Below are 12,792 nucleotides of genomic sequence, written 5' to 3' on the forward strand. Positions count from 1 at the left end.
ACAGGGTGTTAAACGTGAGTTCTACCTGATATGTAATAGGTCGACCACTGTCATGTCTGGGGACCAAACCATTTGTGAATGGGGTGATGGCAGTACCACCTTAAGACAATGGTACAGGGTGTTAAACGTGAGTTCTACCTGATATGTAATAGGTCGACCACTGTCATGTCTGGGGACCAAACCATTCGTGAATGGGGTGATGGGAGTACCACCTTTAGACAATGGTATAGGGTATTAAACGTGAGTTCTACCTGACATGCAATAGGTCAAGTTCCCTAGGCAGGTTTCCTGGGTATTATTATTAATTGAATTGTGGGTTTTCTATCTTAGAAGGAAGATATAAGGAAGGGGTTTGGTTTGGAGGGTTGATTTTTCAACACTTATAGTTTGAAGGAGATAAAGGGTTGAAGAAGGTGGATGGACATAGCGTTAAGATATGTTTACACGAGATGATAAATTGTTGATGATAAATCATGAGATTGTAGTGGATGGTGGGTATAAAATGTTGTTTTTGGTCACCCATATACCACTGTTTAAGACAAGATCAATTGTAATAGCAAGCATGATTCTATATGTGGTAACACTGAAATATGTGTTTAATTCTATTTCATATCAATCTTGTGTATGCTCGAATTTGATGTGAAATTGGCAGCATGTTACACATGAAAAATGGAGATGACTGCGGCGGGGAGGGGGGGGGGGGCGGGGAGGTAGTCAATTTAAGAATATATTTCTCTTCAATGAAATGCATGCTTCTTTGATTTTGTTTGAAATGTTCTTAGGGAGGAGCTTCTGGGGTAAACCTAACTAATACAGACAATTACGTTTACTTTGATGATACCATTGAAGTTCTTTCCTTTTGTTTTAATGTTCTAGACGGACCTTCTAGCAGACGCTGAGGGTGCTTCCTGTACCTTTTGGAGTTTCAATGCCGATGGTGGTCGGGGAAACTGGTCCACCGATGGGTGCAAACTGGGAGGTTATGACCCGGAACGGAACCTGATCATGTGTGAATGCACTCATCTCACAAACTTTGCCGTATTGATGGTACGTAACTCATCCATTGTTTTAATGATATGGGGATCTCAATCAGATCAAAAGATATCAAAACTTTGTAACACACAGAGCCAAAAGTCACCATATTTCTTTCGTTGTCAACAAATTTTAAATCTGTTGCAACTACTCATACCAGTAAGCTTTTGGGTGTACAATAATTAGAAAAGTCTTCAGAGCTGCTAACACTCATTAACCTGCAAATGCATTATACATTACTCCTACAATTAATTCCAAGCCCCCATGATCCCCCCCCCCTTCCACACACACACACCCAGTCCTGCACAAAGTACATTAAGTGCTTTCCATTCGCTTCTACACATTCAGGTGTTTGACAAGATTAGACACTAGTTAATTGTCACAGTATTCAAAATCTCATTGGTAGTGTCAAACATGGTTCTTTCAACTAAAGTTTGCACAGGGATGACCATATTTTTTTCCTTTCTGGCCTATTCATTTTGTTGGGTAGGGTGGGATATTAGAGAGAGTGGGTGGGGGGATGGGGGATTAAAGGTATTCAAGGTAGCCAGTCATCCCCCATTAGAATGGACACAGAGTCTACCAGCTATATACTTTGTGGCCTTAGGATGATGCATATTCCACTGTATGGGTGCTTGTCATAAATCATAGGCGTAGCCAGCATAGGAGCCTGATTTGATTTTTATAGAGGGGCTGTAACGACTTGCCCGAATCGATATTACAAAAATTGTTCACGTGCTCCGCAAACGTTCAACATGTTAATGTGCATATCATATAGGCATGCATCGGTTATAACATCGCATGCCAATAACATACAATCATTTGCCGTGTTATTACCCTTCCATTTTGGTTAGAGTTATTGGGGAGCTGACGTTACAATAATAATGATAATAATAATATCAGTTTAACCATTGAAAAACGCATTGCAAATGATTTTTCTTTTAGTAGGTGCCCGAAAAATTCTCAGCATATTGCCAGAATTTTCACAAAAATTTTTGGTTGTGGGGGCTGCAGCCCCCCCAGCCCCCCCCCTCGCCTCCTACGCCTATGTATAAAACTAATAGACGTACCCCAGTTCTATTCAGGACAACTTGGGAGGGGAACCCTTGGAAGGTAATGGCATTATCCCTCCTCATTTCAGTTGGTTACTCCACTATGCTGAATCCATCATGTGAGAGCAGGTCATCCATAGAAGTGATAGTGATTTTACAATAGAATTATATATGGTACATTTTACCTAGTTACCGTCCTTATTACTCTCATCTAATCCCGCCTTTTGCCGCCGCATTTGATTCTATTTGCAGGATATCTATGAACATGACTCCCTCTCCGACACTCAATACACAATTCTGGAAGCTGTAACATTCTTTGGCTGCGCGGCTTCCATCCTCGGCCTGGGAGTAACATTTTTGGCGTTCATCTCTCACAAGTACGGTACATTTTTTAATTATCCTATATATTGAGTTCGGTCAATAGTTGACCTATATTTCACTAATTAGAAAGAAATATTTCATCACTGTGGTAAATATTATAATTACAAAAGGATCACCAACACCACCTTATGTATATTGGTCATAAAATAAATTGATGAGGCAAACAACTTCTTATTCCTGAGGTCACAGCTAGTGAAAATCTAATTCCAGTCAAGAATTGTATTGCTTGTCGAAAATTTCTTTCTTTGTAGTTATTTGCTCATAATTGAATAAAAAGCATAATAAACTTATAGCTTAACGGAGTTAATTAATGGTCACATTCGATGAACTTCAAGTTTATGTCTTGCTGATTATGCAAGATTATCAGTAAACTTGTTTAAAATCCTGACGAGGTACTTGGTATATTTTATAAATAAACCTTTATTTGAAATGTTTAAATTTCTTCAGCTAGTTTTCAATCAACATTTTTCTTTCAATGTTGCTTTCCTTTAAAGCTGTTTTCTCTGTCATTATCCTACAACAGTACAGCTATTTGTTTCGACCAATTCATTTTGCTTTTGTTTATCACCACAGATTTTTTTTTTTTTCTCACTTTGAATCATTGTCTGTTTTAGTCTGATCATTTGGTTAATATAGCTAATATTGTTAATGTAACAAAACTTGTCACTTTGTAATAATAGCTACCTGTCAAACTACGGTATTAAAAAGTGTGAGGTGTATCTATGAAACCGATTAACGTGTAGAAAAGTCTATGTAGGTAAATATAATAACGTTAGGGGCCGTGATCTGACGTTTCGATTCAAGTAGGTACTTCTCCAGGGGCAGACTGAAAAACATACAAGTGGGACGGACAAGTTCATTGGAACCCTGTAAGATGAATATATTTTGATATTTTACCTACACAAGCTGTTTGCAATAGATGCATCTAGCTTGTTCACCTATTTTCTCTCTCTCACTCTCTCTGAACCAATCTATGTGTTAGTTTCTCCCTATCTTATCTTCCCGCTACAGACGTCTCAGAGAGAAGAGGCCCAGCCAAATACTTATTTGGCTCAGTTTCAGTCTGCTGGGTCTTTACGTGTCTTTCCTCATCATGGCAGCGTTTGACTCAGAGAGGACTAGACAACTTCTGCCTCCTCTGCAGTGTAACATTTTAGCAGGGGTGACTCATTTCTTTACCCTGTCGTCGCTATGCTGGATGTTAGTAGAGGGCGTCAACATGTACATCTTGTTCGTGCGTATCGTCAACAACCACATCAGTCGTTTCATGTTGAAAGCGTTCCTGTTTGCAGAAGGTAATTTTAATAACAAAAAGAACTTTTTTACATAGAGGTTTACTGTTTAGTGAAATGTCATGACCTGCTGGTGTAATACATGGGTGGATTGAAGGGAATAGAGGGGGACCAGAGAAGGGGAGGGGTGTGCTACAAGTTGTACTGCGGCAAGTAAAGCTGTTCATTAGATGTTACATGATATAAAGCTTTTCATCCGAACACATTCGCGGTATTCCCGCATCATCTGAAAATGCTTTATCAAAGGATGACTGTGGGCTCAGATTTACTTTGGTATTCAATGGTATCTGTCCATAGCCCAGGATCTTCCTTGAAGACGGAGCCGCCAGCCCCCACCCCCCAGCCCCTTCACACGTGTACCGTACCTCTCAGAATTGAGGCTCAATACATGAAAGCTAACTTGGCGGACTATGGACTAGAGATGTTCAAACAAACAGACAAAAAAATTAATCTCTGTCTCCACTCTCCAAATCTCCAGACAAATTTTTTGACGTCTGGAAAATTCTTGCAACGTACGGCAAAAATATTGCAGCACCCCAATTTTGGGTCACACTCTATAGTTTGCGAACCGTCGTTGTAGAATGTTTGCTCCAAACACATAAAAGCTTTTACTACCTAGAAATTCTTGGATTGATGTGTTTACAATGTTTTACAACGATTGCAAGACAAATGGTTTTGAATGTGGTCCAAATTGAGGGTTTAATATATGTTGTTCATATGAAATTAAAAGGACATGTCTTGGATATCAGAATTTATGTAGCAATAGATTATAACATTAGGTCTGCACTGAGGAGCCAACATCAATTCAGCCTTAAAGAGGCAGCATTCACCATACTGTACCTAGTACAGTATATTGCAAGCTGATTATCTTGAAAACTGAAATATCTAAAATATTTAAAGAACATTATTAATCACTCTGTGTAATTTTCTCTGCGATTTCAGTTGGATTATATACTGTACAATAAAATCCTTCTTTCATTGAAGTTGACAATAGGCGAGTCATACTCACCCAGTTGGGAACATTTTTTGGTTTTCTATACTGTATTTTCATATCCTGCTTCAAAGCACTCGTACTGACAGTATTAGCAGCATCAATATCACGTTTTTCTATAAGATAAAGGTTAAGGTTGGGAACTGTTTGTACTAGAAGAACGATTGCTGTTAAAGCAAAATATGGGAAGACAGTATGGAGTGGTATTAGCGTTCAGAAACTGACCCAACTGCATGGCTGTCTTAGTTTGCCATGAAATGATTATTCATAGATTGAAAACTAACAAGCTTTGGAATGGATGAGGAGTGGAGATGGTTTGGTTAATGTAACTTGATTTATACCCTAACAATTAAAAATAACTTTTCTTTGTTTTTACTTTCCAGTTCTGCCCCTAGTTATTGTTGCTGTAACCTATGTAACTACTGAAGTTATTTTCAAAGCAAGTTATGCCCGGGAATCTGTGTAAGTAAATATTAATTTTAATGATTTATAATGACTTTTATTAATGGCAGTGAAAGATTTAGCACTCAGCTACAATTAGTCTCTGTTTTTAAGCTAAATTTACATTTTTTTTTCGGGTTCTTCAAAGGAAAGTTCACGACATTTAATATTAGTTTAAAAATTGAAACACTTATATCTATTGTACTGACAAGGAGCTATTTGAGTCCATTTAGAATGCCACACCATTTACCATCGTATGTCACTTATTATAATTCATGGCAACTTTTCTGCTACAAAGATCAAGGGGCTGTAACCTCTATCCAATGTATTTTGATATTTTTACTCGGTAAATTATTTGTTTCTCATAGTAACATGTCGTCTATACCCATCAATGTTTGCTCCACAACTTCCAGTAGGCCTTTCATATATTTTTTTCATTTATTTCCCCTAAATTTTCCAAAAAATTAAATAACAGTACTTTCTGAAGGCTATTTCATACTCTGCTATGTTTCTTAAACATTAGGAGTATTATTAATTAAGATTAATGAAGAAAATTACCTCGCTATATAGTACTATTAAGCTGTTGGTGTGCAAATGCTTTGTTGAGGTTTGAATCTAAGTGACCATAATTTCATATTCTAACATATTTGGCCGATTATTTCCAAATAAGTTACATATTTATGATACTTTCCTCCTACAGAAACTCCCTCATGAAAGATCGGGAGCAAGAACACAAATCACACACGCACACACACACAGACAAAACAACAAGACAATGATATGCTCCCGTGTCAAAAGTAACGAATCAGCCTATTCTAAATTAGCCTAAAACGTTTTCGTATGTTGGGAGGGGCTTGTTTGTAACTCTCCTGAACATGGTTAACAATACTTTCTTCCAATATTTTTTTTTGTTTTTTTCATATTTCTTTTCAGTTGTTTTGTTAATGGTGTATATCCCATCATTGGAGGCGTGGCTATTCCAATTCTGTTCATTGTGGTAACCAACATGGTCCTCTATACACTAGTCGTATGCAGGCTCTCCAAGCGTGTATCGAATTCAGCTCGAAACGACAAGAGAAAGAGACAGGAACAGGTCAAACGTGTTCAAAACGCAGTTTCTATATTCTTATTGATGGGGTTAAGTTGGGGTGTGGGTTATTTTTGTTTCATTCCAGTCGGTAGTAACTTCGCTTTCGCTATTCAGCTCGTATTCGTTGGATTTAATTCTATGCAGGGCTATTTAATATTCATGTTTTATTGTATGCGTAATCCAGACTTCCGTAAGAGATGGCGCCGTTGGTGCTTCTGTATCTGTCCCGCGACTTTTCCTTTTCAAAGGTCTCTCTCGTCTAGCATTGTAGCGACTTTCTCAAAGGGGGAAAATTCTTCCTCCCGAAATGCCAAGTTTCAGTCCAGGAATGTCCCCGTGTCCATCGTTGAAAGGAGAAGGACGAGCGCTTTTAGGGAGTTGGACAGTCAGTCAGTTGAATAGTAAATCTAAATCTGACCTGCATGTGATATGCTTGCTCTGACATTTCACCTATTCATGAATTAATGTTATCTCCTCACCATGATCTACTAGTCTCCTCTGGGAAGCTTTATAGCTACAGTAAGAATCATCTCTTCCTGCACCCCTCCCCCTCCTCCTCCCCTAGCATCCCATACCTCTTTAGTTATGATTCAAAACTTCTCTTTAATCTCAATGCTTTCATAGAAGCTATAGTTATTATGTATTCTTAATTATGTATTCTTAATACAAAGTAAAAAGGTTCAGATCTAATAGAGCTCAATTATTTCTCAAGAAAAGTGTTCTGATTTGTCATCCCCGGTCGAATGAGACTTTGTAAATATTCAATAAAATTAAAACATTTGCAGCTACAACAACATTTTTAGTTTGATGAAGCTATATAAACTAGAAACATCACATTGAGAAGGTCAGGACAGCTAATAGCTGGAAAATGTTGGATTTCCATTTGGGAAGGTTTAAGCCTTTGTGTTTATTCATATTCTTTTTGCACTCGCTTGTACAACCACATTTATTTTATTGTAATTTGAATGTAAATTAGCAATTTTTATATTGTTTATGCTTTATTTATACTCTAAATATGCTTCAGAATGCATAATTTGCCACATGTAAACTTTTATTTTATGTCATGATAGGTTCATAAAAGGTAGTGAAAACAATTGTTAATATCAACAGCAGCTATAGTAGAGCCTATTTATGTTTAATTGGCATCACAATATTTTACCTTGTCACATCGCAGCATTAATTTTAGTTGTAAATGAAATTCATTATTATATAACCAGAATTATTCAAATTGTATCATATATACACAATTTCAAGCTTGCATTTCATCTGTAAAACAAGCATTTGTTGCATTTTTATTGTTATATTTGTTGTATTTTTTCGTATTTGTAATATAAATCAGACGGACAGACCAATGGACATAACACAATTTTCTTAATTTGTTGACTATGATCAGGCTTTAGTTTAGAGATCAAAGTTTACACATCTAATTATTTTCATAAAAACAGATGAAGGGTATTTATGTACGTACAATGCTTCATTTAGTTTGATTTCTTAAAGTTTTGGACTTTAGGCCCAGCATGCAGGGGTGAAGGGGGGAGGGTCACAGGTAGCCTGGAGAGGGGTGTGACTGAGGAGGGGGTGATAACTTCCCTTGAAGAAATTGCTGTACGTATAACTACTGATGCTTAAATATGAAATGGTGCGATCTTTTGCAACTTATACAGAACATTTATTTTCAAGAAATTTCAAAATCGTCATAAAGATGGAAACATTTCCTTAATTTTGTTCATTAGACTTTTAGAGATTAATTTCCCACATCTTCAAAAATTAATCACACAAAAAACGTATTATAATCTACTGGGCGGGTGTGGAGGGGAGGGAGGGGTGTCCTTCTAAAACTATTGCCAGATGCTTGTTACGTGAGAGTCCATATCTGGATGCATAAATTCCCAACCATGTAATAACAATAACAAATATTTATAATGCGCACGTATACACGCAGCCAAAGGTGTTCACGGTGCAACGTAGGATATCTTTTATGACTTTGCAGCTGACGTTCTCATTATAAAATTTGCTGTCTTAAGAAGTATTTCGTTAATTATATATACATGCATCTATTTTTTTAATATGGGGGGTGCCTTGTTTGCTCTGTAACATCCACAACAATTAAATGATATACATTCACATATTTCTAAATTCATTTTGTATCTGAACAATGATTGTCACTTAGATTATCATCCTACCGCAACTTAAATAACTTTATTGAAACATTTTATGCTTCAATGTAAGCCATTTTCCGTGTTCGATGGAATCCAACCCTCTCCCCATGTGTACGCGCATGTTTATCTTTTCCAAGTCGGCAGTGTAATCGTGGTACTCAGGTTTGAATCTTGTGGTAATTGCTAGGAAAACTAATATTTTAACACAGTTGTTCAATAGAGACAAACAATGGCTTGTATTGGCCTCCGTAGAATTTACAAGTGTCTCAAAATCTCGTCAATTGCATCGTTTTCTGAACAAATTTCAATATTGGTTTTATTAACAAAGCTTGCAGCAACTATACTGAAACACAAAATTAGATATAGATATTTTCATGGAGACGAACGGAAGCCACGAAATCTACCAACATAATGCATGGAAGGCCCAAAGTCAACATCAGTGTTAATTCATAACATTAGGTTCACTAAATGCTCAATTTGAGCATTTTCGCCCGGTTTCCGTCGGGGCAACTGGGACTGACTGACTGAGACCGACTGACTACTACTACTACTTACTGACTTGTTGACTCTCTTCGGAAAATTGAATTTCAATTATTCTCACCTTTAGTCCCTAAAATGTTTTGCAAACGATCGTAAATTATCTTTTCGGTATTCTTCTGGATTTATCGCCATCGAAAAATTAGCAGCATATTTAAAGAAACTGTAAATTATGTAAATGTTTAGCTGAAAATGAACACATAAAAGTTATATTTGGGTTACTCGAGGCTTCAGCGAATGAAAATATTTGTTTCCCGGGGCGACTCATTTCGGGCGCAAACATATTATTCCTAAATAGAAAGCATATCGACTTACACAGACATGAAAGAAATGTCAATTTATTATCTGTGCTCTCTCCAAAAACCACGATTTTCATCGCAATATTTGTAAGTCTATCAGCACTTGCCTACGGAAGCTTACGTATGCCATCATTGCCAGGAAATGTTATCGTTATTACTAACTAGCCTTCCCGCATAATAAATATACCAGATATCACATAGTGTATATTGACAAACCCACACAAATATCATGCAGCAATTTTGGTTGCTTTGTAGTTGATCATAAAATAATGTTGGAACTTGAACTAATTAAACATATGACGTCATGGTGATGTAACAATTACTGCCTGTAAAAGTAAAAAAAAACACGCTAATTCTATATCACTTCTGTTTTAAAAAATTAGATCCAATCACTTTAACAAAGGAATTCGGGAATAGGTGAACCACTATGATGTGACCTCCACTAAAACAATAACGGAGACATAACGGAATTTAGTTGTCAGATGAAGAAGAATTAAAGAACAATGTAAGGGTCATGAAGATGACGTCATTAAATACTGATAATAACTGTCAACAAGCTTCAAATTATTTCACATTCAACAGGAATTCTAAATCAAATCCATTCATTGAATTCGTTTTCTCTTAGCATATAGGAAGAAACTACAGACAAACTCAGGAACTGTATAGTTTTAGGCAAAGAGTTCGCATTTCTGATTATGGTCAGGTATATACTGCACGGAAAGTGATAAATTGGTGCTGGTACCAAAAGTTACTGATTGCACTAACTTTCAACTTTACAACCCACAAAGGCCTTTTCAGTTTGATGATGGCATTATCAGGCGTTCGAATTATTGTAAAAAATAGCACATTGAATTTGTTAATCCAGGGAACTTACGCAACAGCTAACTGTTCAAACAAAGTAGCATGTGTTACAAATCCTCCCCCCCCCCCACCCACCCCCCCATTAACATGGCCATATAAGCTATTCTTAGGTGGAGTACGTTTTGAATTTGTACACTGGTAGTCTAGGAGATGGACCTATCAGGAGGTGTCCAAGGGGGTCTGGAAATGGGGTCTAAGGTGAGGGGTGTCCCTCTCCCCTTTGAGAATCTTTTATATGAAAGGTTTCTTAAGTATGAAATGGTACAATGTTTGCACCTTTAAAGCACTTTAAATTCGCCTGTAGACCTACAAACTTTTCTTATTAATTGTAGGCCAGTGCAGGGGTGAATGGGGAAGGACGGGGGGGGGGGGGAGCTGGGCTATGGTAAGTTGAGGGCTGGACGCTTCCATTGCAGAATTATTTTGCAAAATTAAGGGTACGTAAATGCGAAATAATGCGATCTTTTGTAACTCACACATAACATTTAGTTTCAAGAAATGTCAATGCCGTCACACGAGATTTTCAAATTTTATGCATCTCAAAAAGGTAATCAATCACACAACAAACAAATTAAGATATACAGAGGGAGTGGGAAAGTGGGGTTTCCTGTTAAAACTATTGCCAGATGGTTGTTACGTGAGGGCTCGTATCTGGGCGCAGAAGGTAATTTACGTTACTAATAAACTCTAAACCAGGTTGGCTGAGTTTTGTGACTTTTGCAGCTGACTTTTTGTTTCTTTTGTATCTTCAAGTTATTTTGTATCTTTCTTTATTCTTTAATTTTTTTTGTGGCGCATGGGTTGGGGGACATTCGTCGGAACCACCCCCTCCCACCACCCACCCACCCCATCCCCTTTGTGCGAGCAAGTGAATCTTTTCCAAGTCGGCAGTGTATTTGTGGTATTCAGATTTGAATCATTCGATAATATGCACTAATAGTAAAAGCAATGTATAATAGCTTAACGCAATTGATCATTAGAGACAAACAATGGCTTGTATTGGCCTCCGTAGAATTTAAGAATGTCTTGAGATCTCGTCAAATGCATCGTTTCCTGAGCAAATTTCAATATTGATTATATTAACAATACCTCCATCCACCTTACTGAAGCAAATAATAAGAGATAACTATTTTCATGAAGACGAACGAAAGCCAAGAAATTTAGCAACATAATGCATGGAAGGCCCAAAGTCAACATCAGTGTTAATTTATAACATTAGGTTCACTAAATGCTCAATTGAGCAGCTTCGAACGGTTTCCGTCGGGGAAATAATCGAATTTCGATTATTTACACTTTTAGTCCTTAAAATGTGCCAGATACGTTCACAAATTATCGTTTTGATATTCGTATGGAATCAGCGCCATCGAAATATTAGCCGCATCTCTTCTGAAACTCTGTAAATTATTTAATATTTAGCTGAAAATGAACATATATATTTGGGTTACTCGAAGCTTCACGGAATGAAATTATCTATTTCTCGGGGTGACTCATTTCGAGCCCAAAACAATTGTCAAAAAGTCGTTATTCCTATATAGAAAGAGAACACATGAACATACACAGAGGTATAAGTAATGTTAATCTCTTAGATGTACTTTTTCTAAAAACAACGGTTTTCTTCCCGATTTTTTAATGTCACCTGATAGAAAAAGTCAGCACTTACCTACGGACAGAGCCTTATATAGAGAGAGTTGCGACAACTCGGGTCCCGGAATTTTCGATCACGTGACCTCATGGCACCATTTTGGGGCCAACTAATTCTGCAACAACGTACGTTCGAGCAGTCAGCATATGCGCTGCCATCACAAAATGCCTGGCTGTTCAGCGTGGGGCTGTTCAAATCGTCCCGAAAACGGTTCAAAACTTTTCAGATTCCCAACAAACCTAGATAGGAGGAAAACATGGGAGGCAAAAGTAAACAGGCTTCACTGGAAGGCGAACTCCAATCACAAACTTTGTGATGTGAGTACTTCACCTAGGCCTAGTACAATGAACTAAGATTCGTAACACTAGGCCTAGCCTAGTCCATAACCACAGGGATGTAAGTCTTCCGTATTTTTACGGAAATCCGTTTTTTTTTTTAATTCCAATAAAGTTCCACAAAATTGTACAAATATCAAATACACAACGCGGCAAAAATGCCTGGCCCGTTGCAGCAAGCTAACTTCAATTTTCACTCATCGATCAACCAAAATACCATTTCCTGTTACACATCGCATTGCACTGTACAACATTGTGTGTGCCATGTGAACATCGTTGCGTACGTGCGAACTTCAAATCGCCATAGCTCATTTCTGTCGTTGAAAAACCTTGCCTAATTCTCGTTGATTCGTAACTGCTGGTGCTCGACATAAGTTTCGGAAATAACGCTTGTGATATTTGTGAGCGGGTAAATCTACGGGATACGCATATGAGAGTCGATATTCGTGATCGCTTTCAAATGTGAGACTGTTTTTTATTCCGGATTTCGCTGCGACGTATTCGTTACTTGGAGCTAGCCTAACATAACGATAGTGTGTAAGTAGTCAGAACTAGGGGTATGATGTGTTAGAGCGCTAATATACTTTTGAGCTAGCCTAACATGACGATAGTGCGTAAGTATTCAGAGCTAGGAGTAGGATGCGTTAGGACGACATTTCCCCGGTTTCTCCGAATAGTTT

The 12,792-nt window shown here is 37.5% G+C and overlaps 1 protein-coding gene across 1 annotated transcript in view; it reads left to right on the plus strand.

Moving 5' to 3' along the window:
- Nucleotides 1-7,742, plus strand: part of LOC139962133 (uncharacterized) — a 45,041-nt gene extending 37,299 nt beyond the window's left edge. Inside the window, exons 33-37 of the mRNA XM_071962056.1 lie at nucleotides 877-1,047; nucleotides 2,337-2,461; nucleotides 3,477-3,760; nucleotides 5,132-5,210; nucleotides 6,123-7,742. Of these exons, the coding sequence (XP_071818157.1) occupies nucleotides 877-1,047; nucleotides 2,337-2,461; nucleotides 3,477-3,760; nucleotides 5,132-5,210; nucleotides 6,123-6,681 (1,218 nt within the window). The 3' untranslated portion in view covers nucleotides 6,682-7,742. The remainder of the gene's footprint in view (nucleotides 1-876; nucleotides 1,048-2,336; nucleotides 2,462-3,476; nucleotides 3,761-5,131; nucleotides 5,211-6,122) is intronic.
- Nucleotides 7,743-12,792: the final 5,050 nt, after the last annotated feature.

This window comes from Apostichopus japonicus, chromosome 20 (genome assembly GCF_037975245.1).
Source record: "Apostichopus japonicus isolate 1M-3 chromosome 20, ASM3797524v1, whole genome shotgun sequence".
Classification (NCBI taxonomy): Eukaryota; Metazoa; Echinodermata; class Holothuroidea; order Aspidochirotida; family Stichopodidae; genus Apostichopus; species Apostichopus japonicus.